Raw genomic sequence first — 20,075 nt, 5'->3', positions numbered from 1 at the left:
AGAGATGATCCATGAAACTAGTAGAGCTCTCGAATGACAACTAATATTTTAGAACAACTTTTGAATTTATAAGCACAACTATTTTGAGTTAGATGTAGAATACATATATAAGGCCCTTTTAATTTTTTTTCAAACACATCACGTTAAATCTTTAGACATCTAAATAGAACATTAAATATAAATGAAATAAAAAACTAATTGCGCAGCTAGGAGAAAAATTATGAGACAAATCTTATGAACCTATTTAGTCCATAGCTAGCCATAAATGCTATAGTACCCATATGTGTTAATGATAAATTAATTAGGCTCAAAAGATTTGTCCCACGGTTTTTAGATGAGCTATAAAATTTATTTTTTTATTCATATCTAAAATCTCTTTTAACATACGGTCAACGTGTAAACTGACATTTTAATTTTTTTTCCAACTAAATGGGGCTAAATAAAAAAAGAAAACGTATGGCAATCTGTGCGTCGAGAGTTTTCAAATAAAAAAAGCTCGGAAATGGCGGATGACCAAGATGCCCTCTTCCCCGTGCTCCATCTCACCCCCTCTTCTCTTCCCCGTGCCGTGTACCCCTCCTCTCCCTCTCCCTCTCCATCGCGCTCTCTCGATCCGCGCCGCGGCGTCTCCCGATCTGCAGGAGCGCGAGCCCCGGAGCTCACGTCTCTCGATCTCGCGCGCGCGCCGACGGCAGCGGCGGGAGGAGACCTGCGGTAGCCCTCCCCGCCTGTGCCTGTGCCTGTGCCTGTGCCTCCGCCTCGCTCGCGTGAGCGCCGCGCCAGCGAGGTGGTGTGGGTTGCGGCCGCGGCGGGGTTCCCTCTCCCTCCTGCCCGCTTCCGTGTTGGTTCCGTACGGGATCGAATCGGAGGTACTCCTCATTCTTCTCTCGGGATCACTTCTCCCTCCTCCTCGTTGGCTTGGGTTGTTTTTTTTTTCTGGTTTGCTTTTGCCTCCAGTTAATCCGTCCGGTTCGTCGTGGATTTGTTTGATGCGTACGGGTGTAGTAACAGTAGCAGTTTATAGTTCTAGGAAACTTTTTGAGCGATTTGTTTTTTTCCGGGGAGAAAAAATCGTGTGGTTGAGCTGATTTTTGCTTGGTTACCTTGTCACTGACGATGGAAAGGTGAACAGGTCTGCTGTTTTTGGAGGCTATCGATGGGCCTCGACAACAATTTTGGCGAGCTATCTGGCATGTTCTGCGGCTTGTCTTATGATGGCTACGCGGAGCACACCAGCCAGAGTGATTACTTCAGGTTCGCTGATCCGCAGCCGGCGATCGTGCCACAGATGGACGCCGGGACCAGCTCGAACGCTTCGTCCGCGGTGTCGAGGGTCACCGTCAACTCAGGAGCTGACAATCCAGAGGACTGGGAGTTTATATCAGACGAGTCGCTCAACTACATCAGCCGCATGCTCATGGAGGAAGACATTGATGAGAAGGTCAGCATGTACCAGGAGGAGTCGGCGGCGCTCCGCGCGGCTGCGAAGCCGTTCTACGACATTCTTGGGCACAAGTTCCCGCCATCCCCTGACCACCAAATGGTAGCTTGGCCCCTGGACAGCCCGAGTGAGAGCAGCACGAGCAGCTGTCCGCAGTCCTTTTCTAGTAGTGTTACTAGCAGCAACACTGGTGGTGTGGTCGATGGCAGACAGCGGCATAATGTTGGACGCAGTGAGCATCGGAGCTTTTCTGGTCATCCATCTCAACCGCTGGTTAGCACATCAAGCGATGTTTGCAACACAGCGGAGGTATTAGAAGATCCTTTGATTACCAGTGGCAGGATCCCTGAGTATTTGTTTGAGAGCTTTCCAACCTGGGATTTCAGGAGAGGTGTTGAGGAGGCACGTAAGTTTCTCCCAGGTAGTGATAAGCTAGTGATTGATTTAGAAGCTGGTGGTATTGCAAAACGTCAAGAAGCACGGAAGGCTGTTTCTTTGAATGGCAGCAAGTCAGAGGTTTTGAAGGTGAAGAAAAACAAACAGATTGAAGACCTTGACCTGATTGAAGGACGGAACATCAAACAGTCTGCATTTTGTTCTGATGAACCTGATTGGATTGAGATGTTTGATGATCTGCTTCGTCAAACTGAGAAGAAGGCAACTGATCTTATGAACATAATGAAAACTGAAGCTTCGAAGAATTCTCAAGTCACTCAGACAAAAGGAGCAAGTGGGACCCGATCGCGGGGAAGGAAGCCAACAAAGAAGGATGTGGTGGACCTTAGGACGATCCTCATCCACTGTGCTCAGGCAGTGGCAGCTGATGACCGCCGAACTGCTAGTGAGTTGTTAAAGCAAGTAAGGCAGCATGCCAAGCCAAATGGGGATGGTGCCCAAAGATTGGCATATTGCTTTGCAGATGGTCTTGAGGCTCGCTTGGCCGGAACAGGGAGCCAGCTTTATCATAAACTTGTGGCAAAACGGACAACAGCCTCTGACATGCTCAAGGCATACCATCTTTACCTTGCAGCATGCCCATTCAAGAGGCTCTCACATTTCCTCTCCAATCAAACAATCTTAAGTCTGACAAAAAATGCATCAAAGGTGCATATCATTGACTTTGGCATTTACTTTGGCTTCCAATGGCCGTGTCTGATTAGGCGTCTTTTCAAGAGGGAAGGTGGGCCACCAAAGTTGCGCATCACAGGGATTGATGTACCTCAGCCAGGTTTCCGTCCGACTGAGCGCATCGAAGAGACAGGGCAGAGGCTTGCAGAATATGCTGAGAAGATTGGTGTCCCTTTTGAGTACCAAGGCATTGCCTCAAAGTGGGAAACCATCCGTGTTGAGGATCTCAATATCAAGAAAGATGAAGTAGTGATTGTTAATTGCTTGTATCGGTTCAGAAATCTTATTGATGAAACAGTTGCTGTAGACAGTCCTAGGAATAGGGTGCTCAATACCATAAGGCAAGTGAACCCCGCAATTTTTATACATGGTATTGTCAATGGGTCATACAGTGTCCCCTTCTTCATCACCCGGTTTCGTGAGGCATTGTTTCATTTCTCTGCGTTGTTTGACATGCTTGAGGCAACTGTGCCGCGGGATGATGCCCAACGTGCACTCATTGAGAGGGATCTATTTGGCCGAGAAGCGCTCAATGTTATTGCATGTGAAGGCTCAGACAGGGTCGAGAGACCGGAGACATACAAGCAGTGGCAAGTGAGGAATCTGAGGGCTGGATTTGTCCAATGTCCATTAAACCAAGACATTGTGATGAAAGCCAAGGACAAAGTTAAAGACATTTATCACAAAGACTTTGTTATTGACGAAGACAGTGGATGGCTTCTTCAAGGATGGAAAGGAAGGATTATCTATGCCATATCTACATGGAAGCCTAATAACAATTAGGTTGTTATTAGGTTAGGGTCTGTGGGCTGTGCCTAGTTGCCCATTAGCACTAGCAATTAAGGAGCAAAGGTACTTGCATTGGACTACAAGCGTATGTACAGGTCTGCTTATTGTTCTTTTTCAAAGTACTGCTGCTCAGTTCAGTGACTTTCAAATATGCCCACTATTAGTTCAGTTCTTTAGTTCTGTTCAGGCTTTCATCTGATAATTTTTCCAGTTCAGAGCAAGTAGGACATATGTGACAATCAATTAATTACTAAGCAGCCCAATCAGCATCAAAGTCGCGTATTTCACAAAACAAGTGTATTTTACATGCTATGGATTTGATCCAATTGTGCAGGCTAGTTACTGCCTTGCATTTACCACATATGTATCTGTACTTATATATAATATAAAAGCACCAGGTTCAAAATTTAGCCATACATCAAAAGTTGATACAAGTATCTAGCCATTGGTTGTTTTCATTGTGCATTTCATATTGAAATTGGATCCTTGCCCCACAACCTGGATCTCTCCAAAACAAGTATTTAGTACTTAATGTATACTCATTACTATGTCTACGAATCTTCACGTGCATGGAACAATTCTAGTTGCCCTATCTGATAAATCTATGGTCTGATACCCATTCCATGGTCCTGCCTTACAGGGACAACTAATGACAATAATCTATGTCTGTACTAATGCAATGATAAAGTAATTAGCTTAATGACCAATATTCCCCTTAATCCTGCCTGGACCACAAAAATTACAGCCTTCAAAGTAGGCATGTGCCTTTGCATGTTTTCCCTTGCACTTACCAGTCATCATTCCCTCTCCCTATCTCTCCATGGCCACTCCCTGAATCAATATAGTGGCCACCAGCTCCATGGTTATACTCTCATGAGCTGCACACCTCTACTTCTTCTAACCTGGACTATGTGCAAATGATGGTGATGGGTGACCAATCAGTGATCATAAATGCGAGAGGTTGCCGTCCAAGATGAGACCCCCATGGCCAAGGCTGATACCCAGTGCAATGGTGGCAAAGGCGGAGGCCCTCTAGCGGCTATGATGGTTATTCATCTGGGGCAGCAGGCGATGGCGTGCACCATTGTACCCTGGCCTTGACTTCATTTGTGAGAATGTTCTTTGGGACTTTGGCACAGTCAGGTAGCTTCTAATTTGTCTCCTACTTCTATAAATTGTATTGATTGGAGTTGAAGTTGTCGCACTATGTGCTTCAGGTGCATGCTTATTTGATTATGGAAATTAGGGACTTGTGTCTGAGGGATTATGTTCCTAGCAAGCCAGAATTCTTTGTCAATTGCTTCCTCGAGATGCTGTTGCTGGAGGAATAGGAGAAGACTTTGCTGCTTCAGGGGTGCCAAGGCCTGCAGTATCATAGGTGCACATTTGTTTTTAGTTTGTCTTCCTCTGTTTTCCTTCAGGGACTTGGTAAAGTGTGAAATTTCGATTGTCTACTGCAGGCATGGATTTAATTTGACTTGGATACAGTGGACGATAAATCGGTGCATTTGTACTTTATGGCCTACTGATCCTGATGAAGCCTTGGTTTTAGCCATTGTTGCATGGGTGCTTAGTGGTGCAGTGTTTTCTGAATTTCTCTTTTCTACGGATGTAATTTATAGGGTATCTTTTTTTTTTTTAATTTGGATTGCATTGTACTTACTACATAAATGTTATTTATCCTTTTTTGGCCCAACTATTTTCTTCCATCCATGCTTACCTTACTGAGACTTACTGCTCACATTCTGATTATGGAAAGAGGCTAATTTTGTGTTACGTGTAGTGGAAGTTTGGATCATCCACTTCATTTCAAGATGGATATCTAAGAAATATTACAGTGAAAGATTGAACAAAAGCTGATGCGTTGCTTCCTAATTTTCTTTTCATGAAAAACCAGGTGATATCTTGAACTTATATACCTTTCCCTATCAATTTTATCTTGATAGTGGTATTTCAATAGAAATTATCTTTGCATACATTATGCTATAAGAGACAGCATGACTAACGGTATCTGCCGAGATATTCACATAGAGCGGTTACTTCTTTTTTTTTTTTTTAAAAAAATGGTAGCATCTCAATCGACTAATTGAATACTGTTGAGGACTAACCTTTCGACCAGACAATTCTCAGTTATATGATTTCTGAGAAGTTTGATTGCCATAGGCAAAGTTATTATATGTTTGTTACAAATTCATGCTGAAACATCTAATTTGTTGCTAGTAATTCTCTGTGATGCCTAGCCATCTAGGTGGTAATTCTTTTTGGCTATTGTATCTTGATTTCTAGAGGGACACTTCTCTGTTATGGGGTATAACCCACCAGGGCTAAGGAAATTGGGGCCTGACATTGAGAAGGACCATGATAACTTCTTTAAAGATTTCTCGAACACTATCAAACTACAAAATGGTAAGCTCCCCTTCCTTGTTATAGTTTTAGTAGTCTCTATTTCAGTGACATTTTATTTCATCTATAGGTTTATAACATCCCATATCTTTCTGTTGCAGATATATGTGGACGTGTTTTTCAAAAAAAAATTTTGGGCCACCTGAATTTAAAATACCTGATCCAGCCTGATACATAAACCTTATGTAATAGCCCCATTCATGTTAATTTATAAATCATAAGTGAGTAATAAGATGAAAGATGCATAGGCAAATTAAGATGCTGAGCATGAGTTCTTAATCATTACAATTTGTGGATACTCTTAAAAGATTGAGATGGCTGGAAAGCTGCGCTTCTAAGAATTGTGGTTGCTAGTGAATTATATATGTTCAAATGAAGAAGCTAATATACATAATTCAGTGAGAAACCTTACGTGAGTTTTACCAATATGTTGATTTCTACTCAAGGTTGTGTTGCTAGGTTATATCAATGGAGTTTGCTCCTGTATTCTTCCTTTTATGTGTACACATGTTTATCACTTGCCTTATTTACACGCTGTAGCAGATTTCAAGTGACGATTGGTTGGTTTGGCATTTCGGAATGTTCATAATAAACACCATGATTCTTCTCTTCATAAAACACTCTAGTTTGCTGGCATATTATATGTGCTTATGCCTGTAGTTAAGGATGTATCCAAGAGTTTTAGCAAGGAATTTCAATTGTGGAAACTTCTTAACACTTGAATATTTGAGAGGACCTGTCTTGCATTTAATTTGTTCATAAGTTTTAGTTACAAAATGGCTGAATGTTCCTTCCAACGCTTCTTCAATGCTTAGTTCCTAAAATATGAACTATACAAACATGCTTTCTTGATAAAAAGGGGAGGATATTATGAGCTGCTAGCGATCACTCTTAGTTGTCTTAGATATTAGTGCCTTCGGCACATAATGTTGTTTCTTTTCACGTGTGATGAATGTATGTTCTCGTTCAATTATCGATGATAATATGGCAATGTGTTTAACTATTTTTAGATTGAGAACATGCCTTTTTTATTGTCAATCGTGTACTGCTACTATGCAATGCCTTGATAGTAGAAGAGAGATGTATTAAGTATTTATTGTAGTTTCTAGCCTGACAAAAGTGAGATGAAACTGATGAACCTCTTTTTTAAAAAATCTTTTTCATGCATTTGCCGAGCTATGTAGTTATATACTTGCATCCACCTTGTTACTGCAAGTGTTTGACATGGATTATAATCTTGGCTAGATTACATTATGAAATCAGATTTTCTAGAATTGTGACATCATTACACAATTCCTACTACACGTGCATGATTACTAGCACATTTAACAAGAAAAACAAATCAGGATGTAAAAGTTATACTGACAGTGCTGTAGATATAAGTAACATCCTTTGAAGGGAGTTAAAGTTCAGATTGATCTCGCAAGAACCCTTAGTTTAATAAATAGCGCAAAATATGTGGTGTCACACACTGTGGTTCGCTGCTGGTAAAACCACTAAACCAACATTTTGTTGTGCTCGTGTTATCTATGATTGTCTTCCAGCTAATTTTTGCTAGAAATTTCTCTTGATACCTGTGCAGATATGTCTACTTATGTTGTTTCTCCCATTCCTCCTGCCAGTTTCAGCCATCTCAATTACTATTGGGACCCCAAATGATGTTTTTCTTGTGAATGATCGGAACGCGAGCTGGACCAAAGAAAAGAGGTTTATCGTGAAGAACTTTTGCAGGTGCCTGATACCAGAGTACATCTGATAATTGAAGTCTGGTAAGGGGTTTGCTGACTTCACTTCCCTTGTGGGCTGAAGCTAGCGCCTGGAAACATCTTTCCGAAGATGGCACATATTCTGATAATTGGAACATCAGGCAGATTCTTACATAGGATGATGGGCCATGATGCATCCATGTGATGCGGCGGCAGAAAAAAACAAAAGGTGATAGGGAAATGGAACCAAAGGAGGCTTGTGAGTAAAAGAAGCTCACCATAATGATGGGGCTCCTGATCCTTCTCTTGTCCGATGCAGGCAGCAGCAGTTGGTGGTTATCCCCATCTGTGACTCGGATTTCCTTGGTGCAAAGGCAAAGCGTGCATGAGAGGTCCATGTTTTTCTTCCCCAATTTTAATTGCTCCTTTCCTTTTTTTCGTTCTTGCGTGGAAACCAGCTAATTAATTTGCTTAATCTTGCAGGTTTTCAAAGGGCAGATGATGACTGGACTGGAGGTTTCTTTCTCGTCTTATCTCTGAAACGCGGATTGCTGGGAGCCTCAAATCCGTTCTCCTGCTATCCTGGGCACAGTGGAAGCACTAAGGTAAAGTTGAGACGATCGATGGTGATGCATGGTTGCGTACATACATGGCTCGTGATCTGATCCATTAATTGCAGGCACGGGAACAGCAACAGCTTAACCAACAGCACAGCCTAGCTGCTCGTTAACTGACTGGGTGTCTGTTCCTCTTTAGCTGATGGGTTCGCTTCTAGTCCGGGTAAGTGCATTTGTCGTACCATGGGGCCCCATAATTTGGGGTCTACTGTTCTTTTCAGCCCATAAACAGTTTTTTAGATCAAGCCCAAATTGGCATTCACTGAGACACTTGGCCCATTTTCTAGCTCGCTCTTAGCAGCAGCCAGTTGCCGGCCTGGCGTCCATGGTGATTACTGCTGTGGGCTTCTTTCTTATAATCAAGTGAACTTGGTTGTAAGAAGCAGGTAATTCAAGTTGGAAATAACCGAACTATAACATCTCACATTTAACTGCAATATAAGTATATAACATGATTGCATGAGTATAAATATAACAATTTCAAGTCCATTCCACACAACTACACACAGCATGCATGACAAATTGATTAATGACAATAGGTTCAAGTATTCAGTGCTGGATAGTTATAATTTTGAGAAAACTACCAATCTTAATGAGTTATTGACTGTGCAATGGGCCAGGGAGATAGCTTGGGTTCTAGAGATTCTATGAAAGCGCTAATTTTTTACCGGATTATTAAATGGTAATTACCATATAACAATATGGTTTACCGATGAAGCACTCGGTAAACAACCAAACCATTTCTGTATTTTATACTATTTCTGTCTACCGTTTCCCTTCGTTAGCGTTTTCTGATTGGCTCGGTCGATAAATGTCGAAAACTGGAGCCGGTCCATCAGTAATTTCAGTGACTGCCTTCATCAATACTTTTTGGCCGTGTTTGTTAGGCTGCATGCGTCTCATCCAGGCCTGACTCATTCAGGCATATGGTTGTGCCTATGGTTGTTTGGTTGTTTGGGATAGTCATGGGTATGTCTCAGGTTTATGCGAAAGTGAAGGTTGGGCCTGCCAGTCCAGAAATGCATTTTGCAGCCTCGTGTCTGCTTATACTTATAAACTAAAATTAATTTTTGAACCTTAAAATTAGAGTAGAATTTAAGTTTTTTTCATCGTAGTTTATTTCAAAATATAAAAACTCTATTTCAAAATATGCGTGATCTCGTTCCACGCGAGCCTGACTGGAGCGGAAGGATAAAACCTTGACTCGGCAATATTCTGTTGGCTCCAAGCCTGATTTTTGCCATTGTGTGTCGTGAACCAAATACGTTGTTTAGAGCAGGTACAATAAATATATTTTAATAAGATAAGAGAGGAGAGAGAAGAGTAGTATGCTACAGATTTATAGCCAGCTGCAGCATGGACTTCAAGGCACAATGCTTGTATGACAGGTGGAACATAGTAGTATATATTTTATAGGTAACTATTGTATAAATTGGCTATTACATTGACTATAGATGAATTGGACCTAATAGTTGGCTATACTATTAAACTTGTTCTTAGGTGGCATGGCTCTACATACAAGGTACGACCACCAAACAATTTTAGATTTCTCATGTAAAATACGAGGTACGACCACCAAACAATTTTAGATTTCTCATGTAAAACTAGGCCATCTAAGAGCAAGGCTAATAATATAGCCAACAAGCTGACTATAAGAAAAAGCCTTCTCTTAGTCCACCTATATACTAGTTAGCTCTTCATCATTAATATATGACCCACATGTTACTCTCACAGAGTTTCTTGGTTCATGTGCCTAAGCTGGCTACAAGCTTACAGCCTGCTTACACTCTCATCCCCTCTCTTCTCCACATAAATATATAGCCAGCTTATAGCCTGCTATTATACTTGCTCTAAGCCAGGCTGGGTGGCGCCAGCTAGGGTGGATATTTACCTAGGCTAGGGTTGATAAATCATTTGCCGGGATGGCCCTGGCAGGGACCCGCTCCAACAGGGTCGGGCAAGGGACAATTTTCGTCTCGTGGGGAATAGGGGTTGGAGCCCGTTTCTATCGGAGACAGGACGGGGGACACTAATAACTTGTGAGGTTCCTATGAGACCCTAATTTTTTTAAAAAAATGAAAATAGTTAGGCTAGGCACAACAAAACAGTGGACAACAAAGAGCCAACACAATCTGCATCTCACCCAACACAGTCCGCCTTCTGCCTTTCGCCCGCCTCCTTGGCTCCTTCCCACCCATCACCGCCTATCACATGCCGCCCCCGCCGCCTGGTGCCTGTCGTGCACTGGCCGTCCTCCACCGATGCCCTTTGCCCCTGGTCGCCTGTTGCCCACCGCCCACCCTCCGTCGTCGCCTTTCACCCTCTGGCACCAACCTCCGCCACACCGGCTATTGTTGACTTCGCCCGTCACCACACTAGCCGGTCGTCGTCTATTCCGCTAGTCGTCATGCTCTCCTCATCGTGGTGCCCTTCCTTTGGCCACCCATTGGCTCCGCCGTCTACTTGTGGGGTCCTAGTCGGGGTTGGGGCTTGTCAGGGTTGTGGATGGGGGAACGGTTTGGCTCCGATTTCGGCTTAGGGCTAGAGCTAGGGGAAGAAGTTAGGCTGGACCAATCAGGCCTCAACCCGTCCTATTGCCGACCCTAACCTAGGCGACCAAATACATTAAAAAATGCCTGAAAGGCTGGAACAAACAGCGAACATGGTAGTAAACAAAAGGAGCAGTATTTTGGGATGGGACTATCTATACAACTTCCAATTGGAAATTACTCCAAAACTTTTCAAATGTAACACGATTATAATGTAATCACATCATTTATATGTAACCCGTATATATATTACCGGAACTTGCATCGTCGCAAGCCGTTGGTCGCATGCTCAATTCCACACCATCAGCATTGCGGGAGCATTATATTTTCACTCCATCTTTTTACTTCTGCTCATACTTATAAGTTAAAATTTAAATTTTGACCTAAATTATTTTGGAGGGGGTTTACTAAAATTTATTTTCTAGCCTTGACTTTAGATTGTTAAAAATACTTATATAAAAATTTTTAGTTATAAATTATTTTTTATTTGCAAATATGTCGTCTATCTCCAATGGCTGAAAACTCCTTCCGCGTCAGGAATCTTAGGATGTGTTTGGTTTTAGGGATAGGATGGGTTGGGATAGAGCCAACCCATTCATGACCCTTGGTTGGTAGATGTGTAGGATGGGTTAGACCCAGGTGAAGAATATTCCTCTCAGATCCAGGTTCAACCCATCCCACCAAAACGGTGAGACGGATCCGTCCCAGGACGATCACGATGCACAGAGGAGTGTCCATTTTATTTATTAAATTTATTTAAAATATATTATTTATATAAATATACATTCAATTACTTTAGGTTTTTCATATATTAATCCTAGTATTTAATATTTTATTTTGGATATGAGAGGTAGCCTTTATCCTATTTCATCCCTTCAACCAAATGAAAAATAGGTCTAACGCATCCCATCTCGTCCCTCCTACCAAACAAAAAAACAGGGACCAATCCATCCAACCAAACAGAAAAATAGAATCAACCCATCCTACAATCCACCTCGTCCACGAACTAAACACATCCTTAAAAGATTGCAGCAGCAATCTGAAAGCATATTTGATACTTAAAAAAATAAAAATAAAGGCATAGTTGGTTGCCGATGGTTGAAAAAACTGTCACAAGCAATTCCGGTTGGAATCACACAAACCCGCAAAAATACAAGTTATTGATTTATAGGACACTTCAATCCTGTATTTTTTTTCCTTTTTCTTTTCCCGTGTTTTGAGATTCCTAAATTGCAAAAGAACCCTTAAGTGAACCGTGTTTTGATGAATTTGGCTTAACTCTGCACGCGACAGAAAATCGTGTACTAAATCCCAACAAACGCATTATTTGAGGATCCGATTGATAGAGACAACAAGCAACGGCAGGAGTGCGGTAAAAAAAAACGAGGGTGTGTTTGGTTTGAAGCTAAAACTGGCCTTTACCAAGATGTGTCTATTAAAATTTGTGGTAAGATAATCTTATATTTGCTTTTATTGGCAAAAACCGGGAGAAAGCATTCTGCGTCTCAAAAGCTCCCTCAAGAGGTGAGCGTTTTTTATTTTTTAAATCTTTTTAATAAATAATTTTATTACTAAACTTTACAGAAAAATATTTTTATCGTATGAACCTTTTGGCACGCCATCAATATTGAAGTGACAAAACAACACCGCCACGTGGTGTTTTTGACGTGACAGGCTTGCTACGCCATTGTCGATGGTGTGACAGCATTGTCTTGTCACGTGACAAGACTGTGGTAGTGTTGTCTTGCCAAGCCACCAATACTGGCATGGCCAAAAGGTTTATATGGTGAAAATATTTGCCCCCAAGGTTTAGTAATAAAATTATTTATTAAAAAGGTTAAAAAAATAAAAAAAATCTGAGCGACTCCTCCTTGATCCAACTCCATCTAAATAAGGGATAGCAATTTCCACACTGGGGCCAGGGTCCACTAGGGCCCAACCCTAAAGTGGTTGGGGACATGCAAAAAAATTCCACCACAGGGAATCTCACAAGGCCCTGAAATATTATAGCCCACTAAAGAATCAACCGAATAGGCCTAATTACTAGTATATATATAAACCCTAACCCTAAATTTTCAATTTATCTCTAATCTGTTGTTGTCAGCCCACATCATCATTTCAACATCTCTTCACTAGTCCACTCGTTGCCCCCATATCCTCGCCACCGCTACCCCATCGCTTCTTCGTTGTCATTGCCTTTGCATTCGTCGCTGACCGTTGTCTCCACGTGTCTCTGTGCGATGTCCTTAGCCTCATCGTTCACCCATGGGGCCCTGATCGAGGTTAGGGGCTTGCCGGGGTCTAGCCATTCTTGTTCAACCTAGCCTTGACCCATCTTGTTGCTAATCTTATTCTAAATAACCACCATGCGTCTATTTCCAACAATCTCCCCTGTAACATATTGGTGCCCTCAACAATAACCGACCTCTGACACGAGCACATATAGGTTTTAAAAAACCCATGGTCCACTGGGCTTCAAGCCTACGTCACTTGAGTGTGTAGGGTACCAGAGACCAACACTAATACCAGTTATTGGCCAATCCAAAGAAAATCTTGCTACATCCTAAAAGGCACCTCAAAAGGTGAGAGACTCCCCAACTCCACCTAAATAACCAACGTGAGAATTATTGTCGACAACTTTAAGGCCAAAATCAGAAAGAAAGAAAAACAAAGTGTGTAGTCTTATTTAGCTTCTAACCAAAGGCACTACCAAATTAAATATTTAAGAAACTATTAAGATGGTCAAATTTTGGTCATAAACCAAACTGGCCTGAAATCCATTCAATTAACACATAGTCAGTGCCCATGTTGCCGTCATCGGGTCAGGTGTAATTTAGGTAGCAAGAGGATCATTTTTTGCTCACGGAGAGTACAAAGTACCATGATCATCCCTAAATCAACCGTACCGAAATTTGCAGGGACTATTCACTTTTACCCCTAAATCAACCGTACCAAACAGGCTGTATTTTGTTCATTAACACTGCCAAGTTTTTTTTGTGAAGGGAAGTTTGCTAAAGCCAATTTTGTAAAGACGGTTTATTTTGATATCAGAGCGAACAGGGATTCACATCCTCTGATATTATAAAGCAATTTTGGAGACGCACAGTAAGAAAACAGCTGGATACTGTAACGATTTAATGGTATTGTATGGCAGCAAACACTAATAGCAAAAAATAATAATGAAGTTATTGCTTTATACTATAGCAATTACTGAAGCGGGCAGGTCCACTGCGATCAGATTAGTACGTACATGTAAAGTATAAGTACATACGTACGTACGCGTGTGTATATATACTCTCTATTTAAAAAATCTACACAGATACAAATATTATATACATAAAATATTATAAATATAAACTTAATACATATAGTAATCTTTATACACCTAAATTTATACATATAAATTTTATACACATAAAGAAAAACAATAAAAGTAATTGCTGCTTGGAAAGTGCCACGCGTGAATTAGCCATTTTGTACTGTAGCTGGGGGTGAAAATAAGTTCAAACATTCTGCCTTTAAAATAAAATTTAAGAGCCGGGTTTAAAACAGCTTGAAAATACAACTGTATAGAGTTTTGAGTTAATTTTTTTTAAAAAAATAAATAGTGTTGTGAATATATTTCCGCCTGTAACTGTAGCACATGTATCCATCTTGAAACGGACGTTCAAGATTCTTCCAATTTCGTATCACTGTTCTCTCTCTCTATCATTGCTGTGCGAAGTGCAAAGCAGCCACTAGTGCAGTGGCGTCATCGCCTTGTGCTGATCCAGCGACCCACCACTCACCATCAATCATCGCCGCGACCTCCATTTCCGATTCCTCCGTCGGCCTGCCACTGCCACCCATGTCCGCCTACGACGCCCGCCTCCGCGACCTCAAGGCCTTCGACAACACCAAGGCCGGCGTCAAGGGCCTCGTCGACGCCGGCGCCACCGCCGTCCCGCGCATCTTCCACCACCCGCCCGACCCCACGCCGGTCGCCTCCGCCGGCGCCATCCCGGTCATCGACCTCGCCTGCGCCGACCGGGACCAGGTGGTGGCCCGGGTGAGGGCGGCGGCGGGGTCGGTCGGGTTCTTCCAGGTGGTCAACCACGGCGTGCCGGTGCGCGCCATGGAGGAGACGCTGGCGGCGGTGCGGCGCTTCCACGAGCAGCCGGCGGCGGCGAAGCGGGAGGCGTACACGAGGGACCCGGGGCGCAAGGTGAGGTTCAACTCCAACTTCGACCTGTTCGAGTCGCCCGCCGCCAACTGGCGCGACACGCTCTTCGTCCAGGCGGCGCCGGACCCGCCGCGGCCGGAGGAGCTCCCGGCCGCCGTGAGGGGCGTGCTGCTGGAGTACGCCGAGCTGGCGCGCCGGCTGGCCGTGTCGGTCCTGGAGCTCCTGTCGTCGGCGCTGGAGCTGGAGCGCGGCCGCCTGGGGGAGATGGGCTGCGCCGACGGCGTCAGCGTGGTGAGCAACTACTACCCGCCGTGCCCGGAGCCGGACCTCACCGTAGGCACGAGCCGGCACTCCGACCCGGCGTTCCTCACCGTGCTCCTGCAGGACGGCATGGGCGGCCTCCAGGCGCTCCTCGAACTCGAGGACGAAGGCGACGGCCGGCGCCGCTGGGTGGACGTGCCGCCCGTGGCCGGCGCGCTCGTCGTCAACGTCGGCGACCTGCTGCAGCTGGTGAGCAACGGGAGGCTGAGGAGCGTGGAGCACCGGGTGGTGGCCAACCGGAGCAGGGAGGCGGCGCGGGTGTCGGTGGCAGCTTTCTGCAACGTCGACCTCGGGTGCGAGACCAGCCGGAGCGACAGGCTGTACGGGCCCATCGCCGAGCTCACCTCCGACTCCGGCGACCCGCCGCTGTACAGGAGCATCACCGTCGCGGAGTTCCTCGCGCACTACGACGGCAAAGGGCTCGACGGCCGCCCCGCCCTCCACCATTTCCGTCTTCCTGCCACTCTTCCCTAGCTACCCCCTCCTTGATTTTCGAACTTACCTTTTATTGTTTGTCTAATTCAAAATTACTTTACAAATTTATAGAACTGTAAATCAAGCTTAAAATTAACAAAACATTAATAGTCATGTAACTTATTAAAATAAAACGATCAGCTTGTTCTATCGATATAGGAGAGCACCGTTGTGGTCAGCTTGCCCATACTTATAATTCATGATGCAATAAATATTATGATGTCTATAAAATTAATAAGTTCATAAAGAATAAAGGTTTAGTAAATGAAGAGAAGATAACCATATCTTGAAAAATACATTATTTCTACACAACATCTAAAATATGATGAAATAAAAATGCTATTAAATTCAAATGTGATTAGTAGCTGTTTGTGTTGCAAGATGAGTGTTTGGTACTAATTTCTTTATGGCATAAAGAATATAGAAATCATCGTTAGAATTGCGAGAGCATCTCACGGTCTCTTACTCGCGGTGGTTAATATCGCTCAAGAAGTTTATCACACTCAAGGGATGTTTGTTTGCCTTATTCATGACATATTTGTAAGCATAAGCACAAGGGTATTCATAGAGATAAAAAAAGGTAAGATTTTAAAATAAACTTTACCCCAAAATCTACTACAGATTTAAAGCTGAAAATTTTAAATTTTAACAAATAAACATAATCACAGGGGAAAGGTTAGACTCTCAATGTGTCATGACCCACAAATAACTGAGCTAGTTTTCTGGCATGCCTCGTCAAAGACTTTGACACCTTGTCAGCCTCAAGGGTGAACAAGTAAATCCGGTATGAATCACTAAAGCATTAGGTATACAAATCAGGGAGAAAGGAATAGCACTAGCAAGGAGACCGAAAAATCACACTGTCCAAGTATATGTCTTGCTATTTCTGGTTTTCTTTCTCCTGATGCTTCCCATCCTCAAGCACATGTAGATTCAGCAATTAATGAATTGCAAGATAGAATTTAGCTACAATACTAACAATATCGAGATGGATTACCCAAAAATCACAGATGTTCTCTCGTTTGTTTGTCCTCTGTTCTTTCTTCCGTTTCATGTTGGAAGTTTATATAAGGACGACGGTTTGATGCTGGGAGGACAGTGGTGCACTGATCAGGGCGATGGTAATGCGAGGATAAGAGCAAATCAGAAAAATAAATACATTTCAGTGTTCATGCTACCCCTTTAGACTAAGCCTTCCCTCTTGAAAGGCAGATCCCTAATGCAAAGTCAGATTATTTTGTGTCACTAAACCGTAGCAAAGTGGGTCAATATATTAGTGATTCGAAGTTACCTAATTTATATCAGATGACCCATTCCTCCATTTGATGACTCTTTTCGGTGTAGCCTCCATACATATTGCTTGCCTGGATTTTTTATATTTTTGAACTTTTTTATGCTTAAAATTAAACCCTCCTAGACTATTTCAAAATTAGGATCTTTATGACCACACCACCCAAATAACATTGTTTCACTAGCGAGACTAGTGTGACCGAATTATTTGGCCATGCTAACGAGACCGGTGTGGTTAAAAAATTCAGATTTAAAAATATGTCTGATAAGGATCTATTTAAAAACAAAAATAAAATGGTTCAAAAAAAGAAAAAACGCTAGCCTTGTGCTTCTCTGCTTCATCTAGGAGATACGTGATATACTTACATTTCTTCTTTCACGACACGTCTCGCCCCAACAACACAGTAAAAAACGCCAAGATAGAGACAGAAAATTACGAGGGTTTCATGATTTCAGAGAACTGCATGCCATGCATATTTTAATTTCGACCTACGCCTACTTATTTACTTTCACCCTTTACATATTGAGTAATATACATTGAGAAACGTGACAAAAGGAAAACCAGAGACAAGCTAGAGCCTCTCCATGTGTATAGCACTAACACACCTTATTTTTTTCGCTTATGCTCAGGTTATTTTTCTCTCTCTGTACTAAACTACACACCTCATTTTTTCTGTTTATGCTTAGTTTATTTTCACTTTTTACTTTTATATTGTTCTAAATTTCTTACTAGTGAGACAGAAATTTCTTGATTTGTTATTCCCAATGCTTCCCATCCTCACCCAAACAGATATTCAGAAACAAGCACAGTTCGGAACACATAAACCATAGTGCTACTAAAATTCTTTCTTCTGTTTCACTTTTCAAGTTTATATAAAGGTCCCTCTCAGTACATTCTAACAGGCAATAGAAGGTAATCGATACTAATGATTTATTTTTATCGTATAATTATAATTAAATTATACTATCAACCATATTAGATGAAAGATATAGTAGAAATTTAAAAGGGTCTTTTTAGCCACATACCTTCAAGAATCACAGCCGCACCTCGGCAGATGCGCACACGGACAAATCGAACGCCGCGGTGGATGCTGAAGCGAGTGCTGCCGTGGATGCTGAAGTGATCACCGCGGATGCACAAATGATGTACTCTACCAGACATCCAACCTCCCGTATGTAATACACGTGAGTAATATATTTTTTCATTGACAAAAAATATCTAAATTACAAAATACTTCTAATAAATTAATTAACAAAGTACTAAATTACTCTTTCTAATAAATGATTCATATTAATTCTATTGCCAACACAATCCTACCAGTAGAATGCACCGAAGAGGAGTTATAAGACGGTGAGACACTTGACTTTTTTTATTTTTAAACTTTTTTAATAAATAATTTATTGCTAAACCTTGGAGAAAAATATTTTCACCGTACGAACTTTTTGACCACACTAGTGTTGGTGGCGTAGCACCACAACGCTGTCATGCAATCTAGTTGGTATGCAAACACAACGTTGTCATGCAACCTGGTTAGCGTGGCGGTGACAACGCTGCCACGCGACCGCACGTACAACAGTTGTCTTTAAGCTGTCTGTATATTATAAAATTTAAAAAAAAACCTCGCCCCATCTAACAGACGACCACAACGTCTTCGTGAAGAGATGGCATAGGTGCATGCTCCAATGCCAAACCGATACCGCTAGCACTGTTGTATGCCACGTTTCGTCTATTCGTTAGCACCATTAATTGCCTTGATTTATGTGTGAAAGGATAAATTAAATGTTTTTGCAGACAAATAAATAGACAAATCATTGTACAAACTGTCTATTTAGCTGTCTGTGTGTGTCAAATAGACAACAACCGTCTACACTGTTGTGCTTGCCCTGCTCGCCACGCCAAAAACTCTGTGTGGCAGTTTTGTTTTGCCATGCCAATGTTAGTGGCGTGGCTAAAAGATTCATATAGTGGAAATATTTTTCTCCTAGGTTTAATAATAAAATTATTTATTAAAAATATTTAAAAATAAAAAAAATTCGAGACACTGCGAGTCTGCAACGGAGATCATGATTAGGTGTTGCAATGATCAGGGTTTTAGTAGCTGCTGATATCGCAGATGTCAGGACAGGAAGAAGTCAGGGAAGCGAAAAAATGGAAATGCTCTTCCATGATTATTACTTTCTCCATTTCCTTTAAGAGAAAAATCAGGTCGTATCTGAGAAAAAAAGGAAAAAGAAAATCACACGCATGTAGCAACTAACAGAAGGAAAACAAAAAAAAAATCACGGCGTGCACAATAAAACCAAAAAAACAAAACTACGCATGCAGTAAGCCAGTAACTTGCAAAAAACAAAATTGCACATACGACTGAAAAAACAACTAACAAAAGGAAAGATCGCAAACAGTAAAATAAAATAAAATCACATGCATCCAGTAACTAACAGAAATAAAATGAAAAAAAAATCACGACGTGTGTCTCGTCACTCGAGCAACGTAACAGTCGTGAAACTAGTTAGAGTAAGTACAATATTATATATAAATCAGTTATAAATATATTATATTTTAAGTAGATAAGAGACGAGAGAAGAGCAACGGACTATAGAGATTTATAGCTAGCTACAACACGGACTTCAATACACATGTATATATAACAGGTGAGATCGGATATTAATTATGTACGGTATATTTATAGATAACTATTGTATAAATTAACTATTAAGTTGTTTATATATACAATATGACTATTAAGTTGTTTATAGACGATTTAGAGCCGGCTATTGTATACTATATTACCATTGAACTTGCTCTTAGGACAAAAATGAGAGAGCGCCAGCTGAAGGAAGGAGAATGGGACAAGCTCTCATTCATCCAGATCCTGTATCCCCGGCAAGTAGCTACTCCTTCCGTCCTATGTTATAAGGAATTTTGATTTTTTATTTATAATGTTTGATCACTTGTCTTATTAAAAAATTAAAAATATTATTTATTCTGTTTATTATTATCTTTAGTATTAAAAGTAGTTTAATTATTACATATAAATTTTTATATTTACACTAAATTTTTAAATAAGATGAATGCTTAAAAATTATAAGTATATATACCGAGACGGAGGTAGTACAATATACAAACATGACTGTCAGTTTGCCTTGAGGGTTTCGTCGGGTGTAGTTTGATGGCTTTTGAAGTTTCATGTGCCT

The 20,075-nt window shown here is 41.7% G+C and overlaps 2 protein-coding genes and 1 long non-coding RNA gene across 6 annotated transcripts; all 3 read left to right on the top strand.

The window, feature by feature from the left end:
• The first annotated feature begins 706 nt into the window (after positions 1-706).
• LOC102717691 (scarecrow-like protein 9) lies at positions 707-5,150 on the top strand. 3 transcript variants are annotated; one of them, XR_001549954.2, is made up of 5 exons: positions 707-869; positions 1,133-3,453; positions 4,301-4,501; positions 4,605-4,736; positions 4,819-5,150. XR_001549954.2 is itself a non-coding variant. In XM_015835617.2 (2 exons), exon 2 carries the CDS (start codon positions 1,157-1,159, stop codon positions 3,350-3,352), a length of 2,196 nt encoding a protein of 731 aa, XP_015691103.1. In that variant the 5' UTR covers positions 708-869; positions 1,133-1,156; the 3' UTR covers positions 3,353-3,550. The 3 variants fall into 3 exon arrangements, 1 of the variants encoding a protein (XP_015691103.1); XR_001549953.2 differs by having other exon boundaries at positions 4,576-4,736; positions 4,819-5,149; XM_015835617.2 differs by lacking the exons at positions 4,301-4,501; positions 4,605-4,736; positions 4,819-5,150 and having other exon boundaries at positions 708-869; positions 1,133-3,550.
• A 2,336-nt stretch (positions 5,151-7,486) lies between these two features.
• LOC102700325 lies at positions 7,487-8,927 on the top strand. Its single transcript, XR_001549857.1, has 4 exons — positions 7,487-7,859; positions 7,951-8,072; positions 8,147-8,247; positions 8,372-8,927. It is a non-coding gene; the product is annotated as an uncharacterized LOC102700325 (long non-coding RNA).
• Positions 8,928-14,106: 5,179 nt separating this feature from the next.
• Positions 14,107-15,810, top strand: LOC107303434 (DIBOA-glucoside dioxygenase BX6-like). 2 transcript variants are annotated; one of them, XM_040522375.1, is made up of 2 exons: positions 14,107-15,086; positions 15,180-15,810. In XM_040522375.1, the coding sequence occupies exons 1-2, from the start codon at positions 14,481-14,483 to the stop codon at positions 15,588-15,590; spliced, it is 1,017 nt and encodes a 338-aa protein (XP_040378309.1). In that variant the 5' UTR covers positions 14,107-14,480; the 3' UTR covers positions 15,591-15,810. The 2 variants fall into 2 exon arrangements, with proteins under 2 accessions (XP_040378309.1, XP_040378308.1); XM_040522374.1 differs by having other exon boundaries at positions 14,107-15,810.
• Positions 15,811-20,075: the final 4,265 nt, after the last annotated feature.

Source organism: Oryza brachyantha, chromosome 3 (genome assembly GCF_000231095.2).
Source record: "Oryza brachyantha chromosome 3, ObraRS2, whole genome shotgun sequence".
Taxonomy (NCBI): Eukaryota; Viridiplantae; Streptophyta; class Magnoliopsida; order Poales; family Poaceae; genus Oryza; species Oryza brachyantha.
The sequence above is the reverse complement of the archived record's forward strand: the minus strand, read 5'-3'. Positions and strand labels throughout refer to the sequence as shown.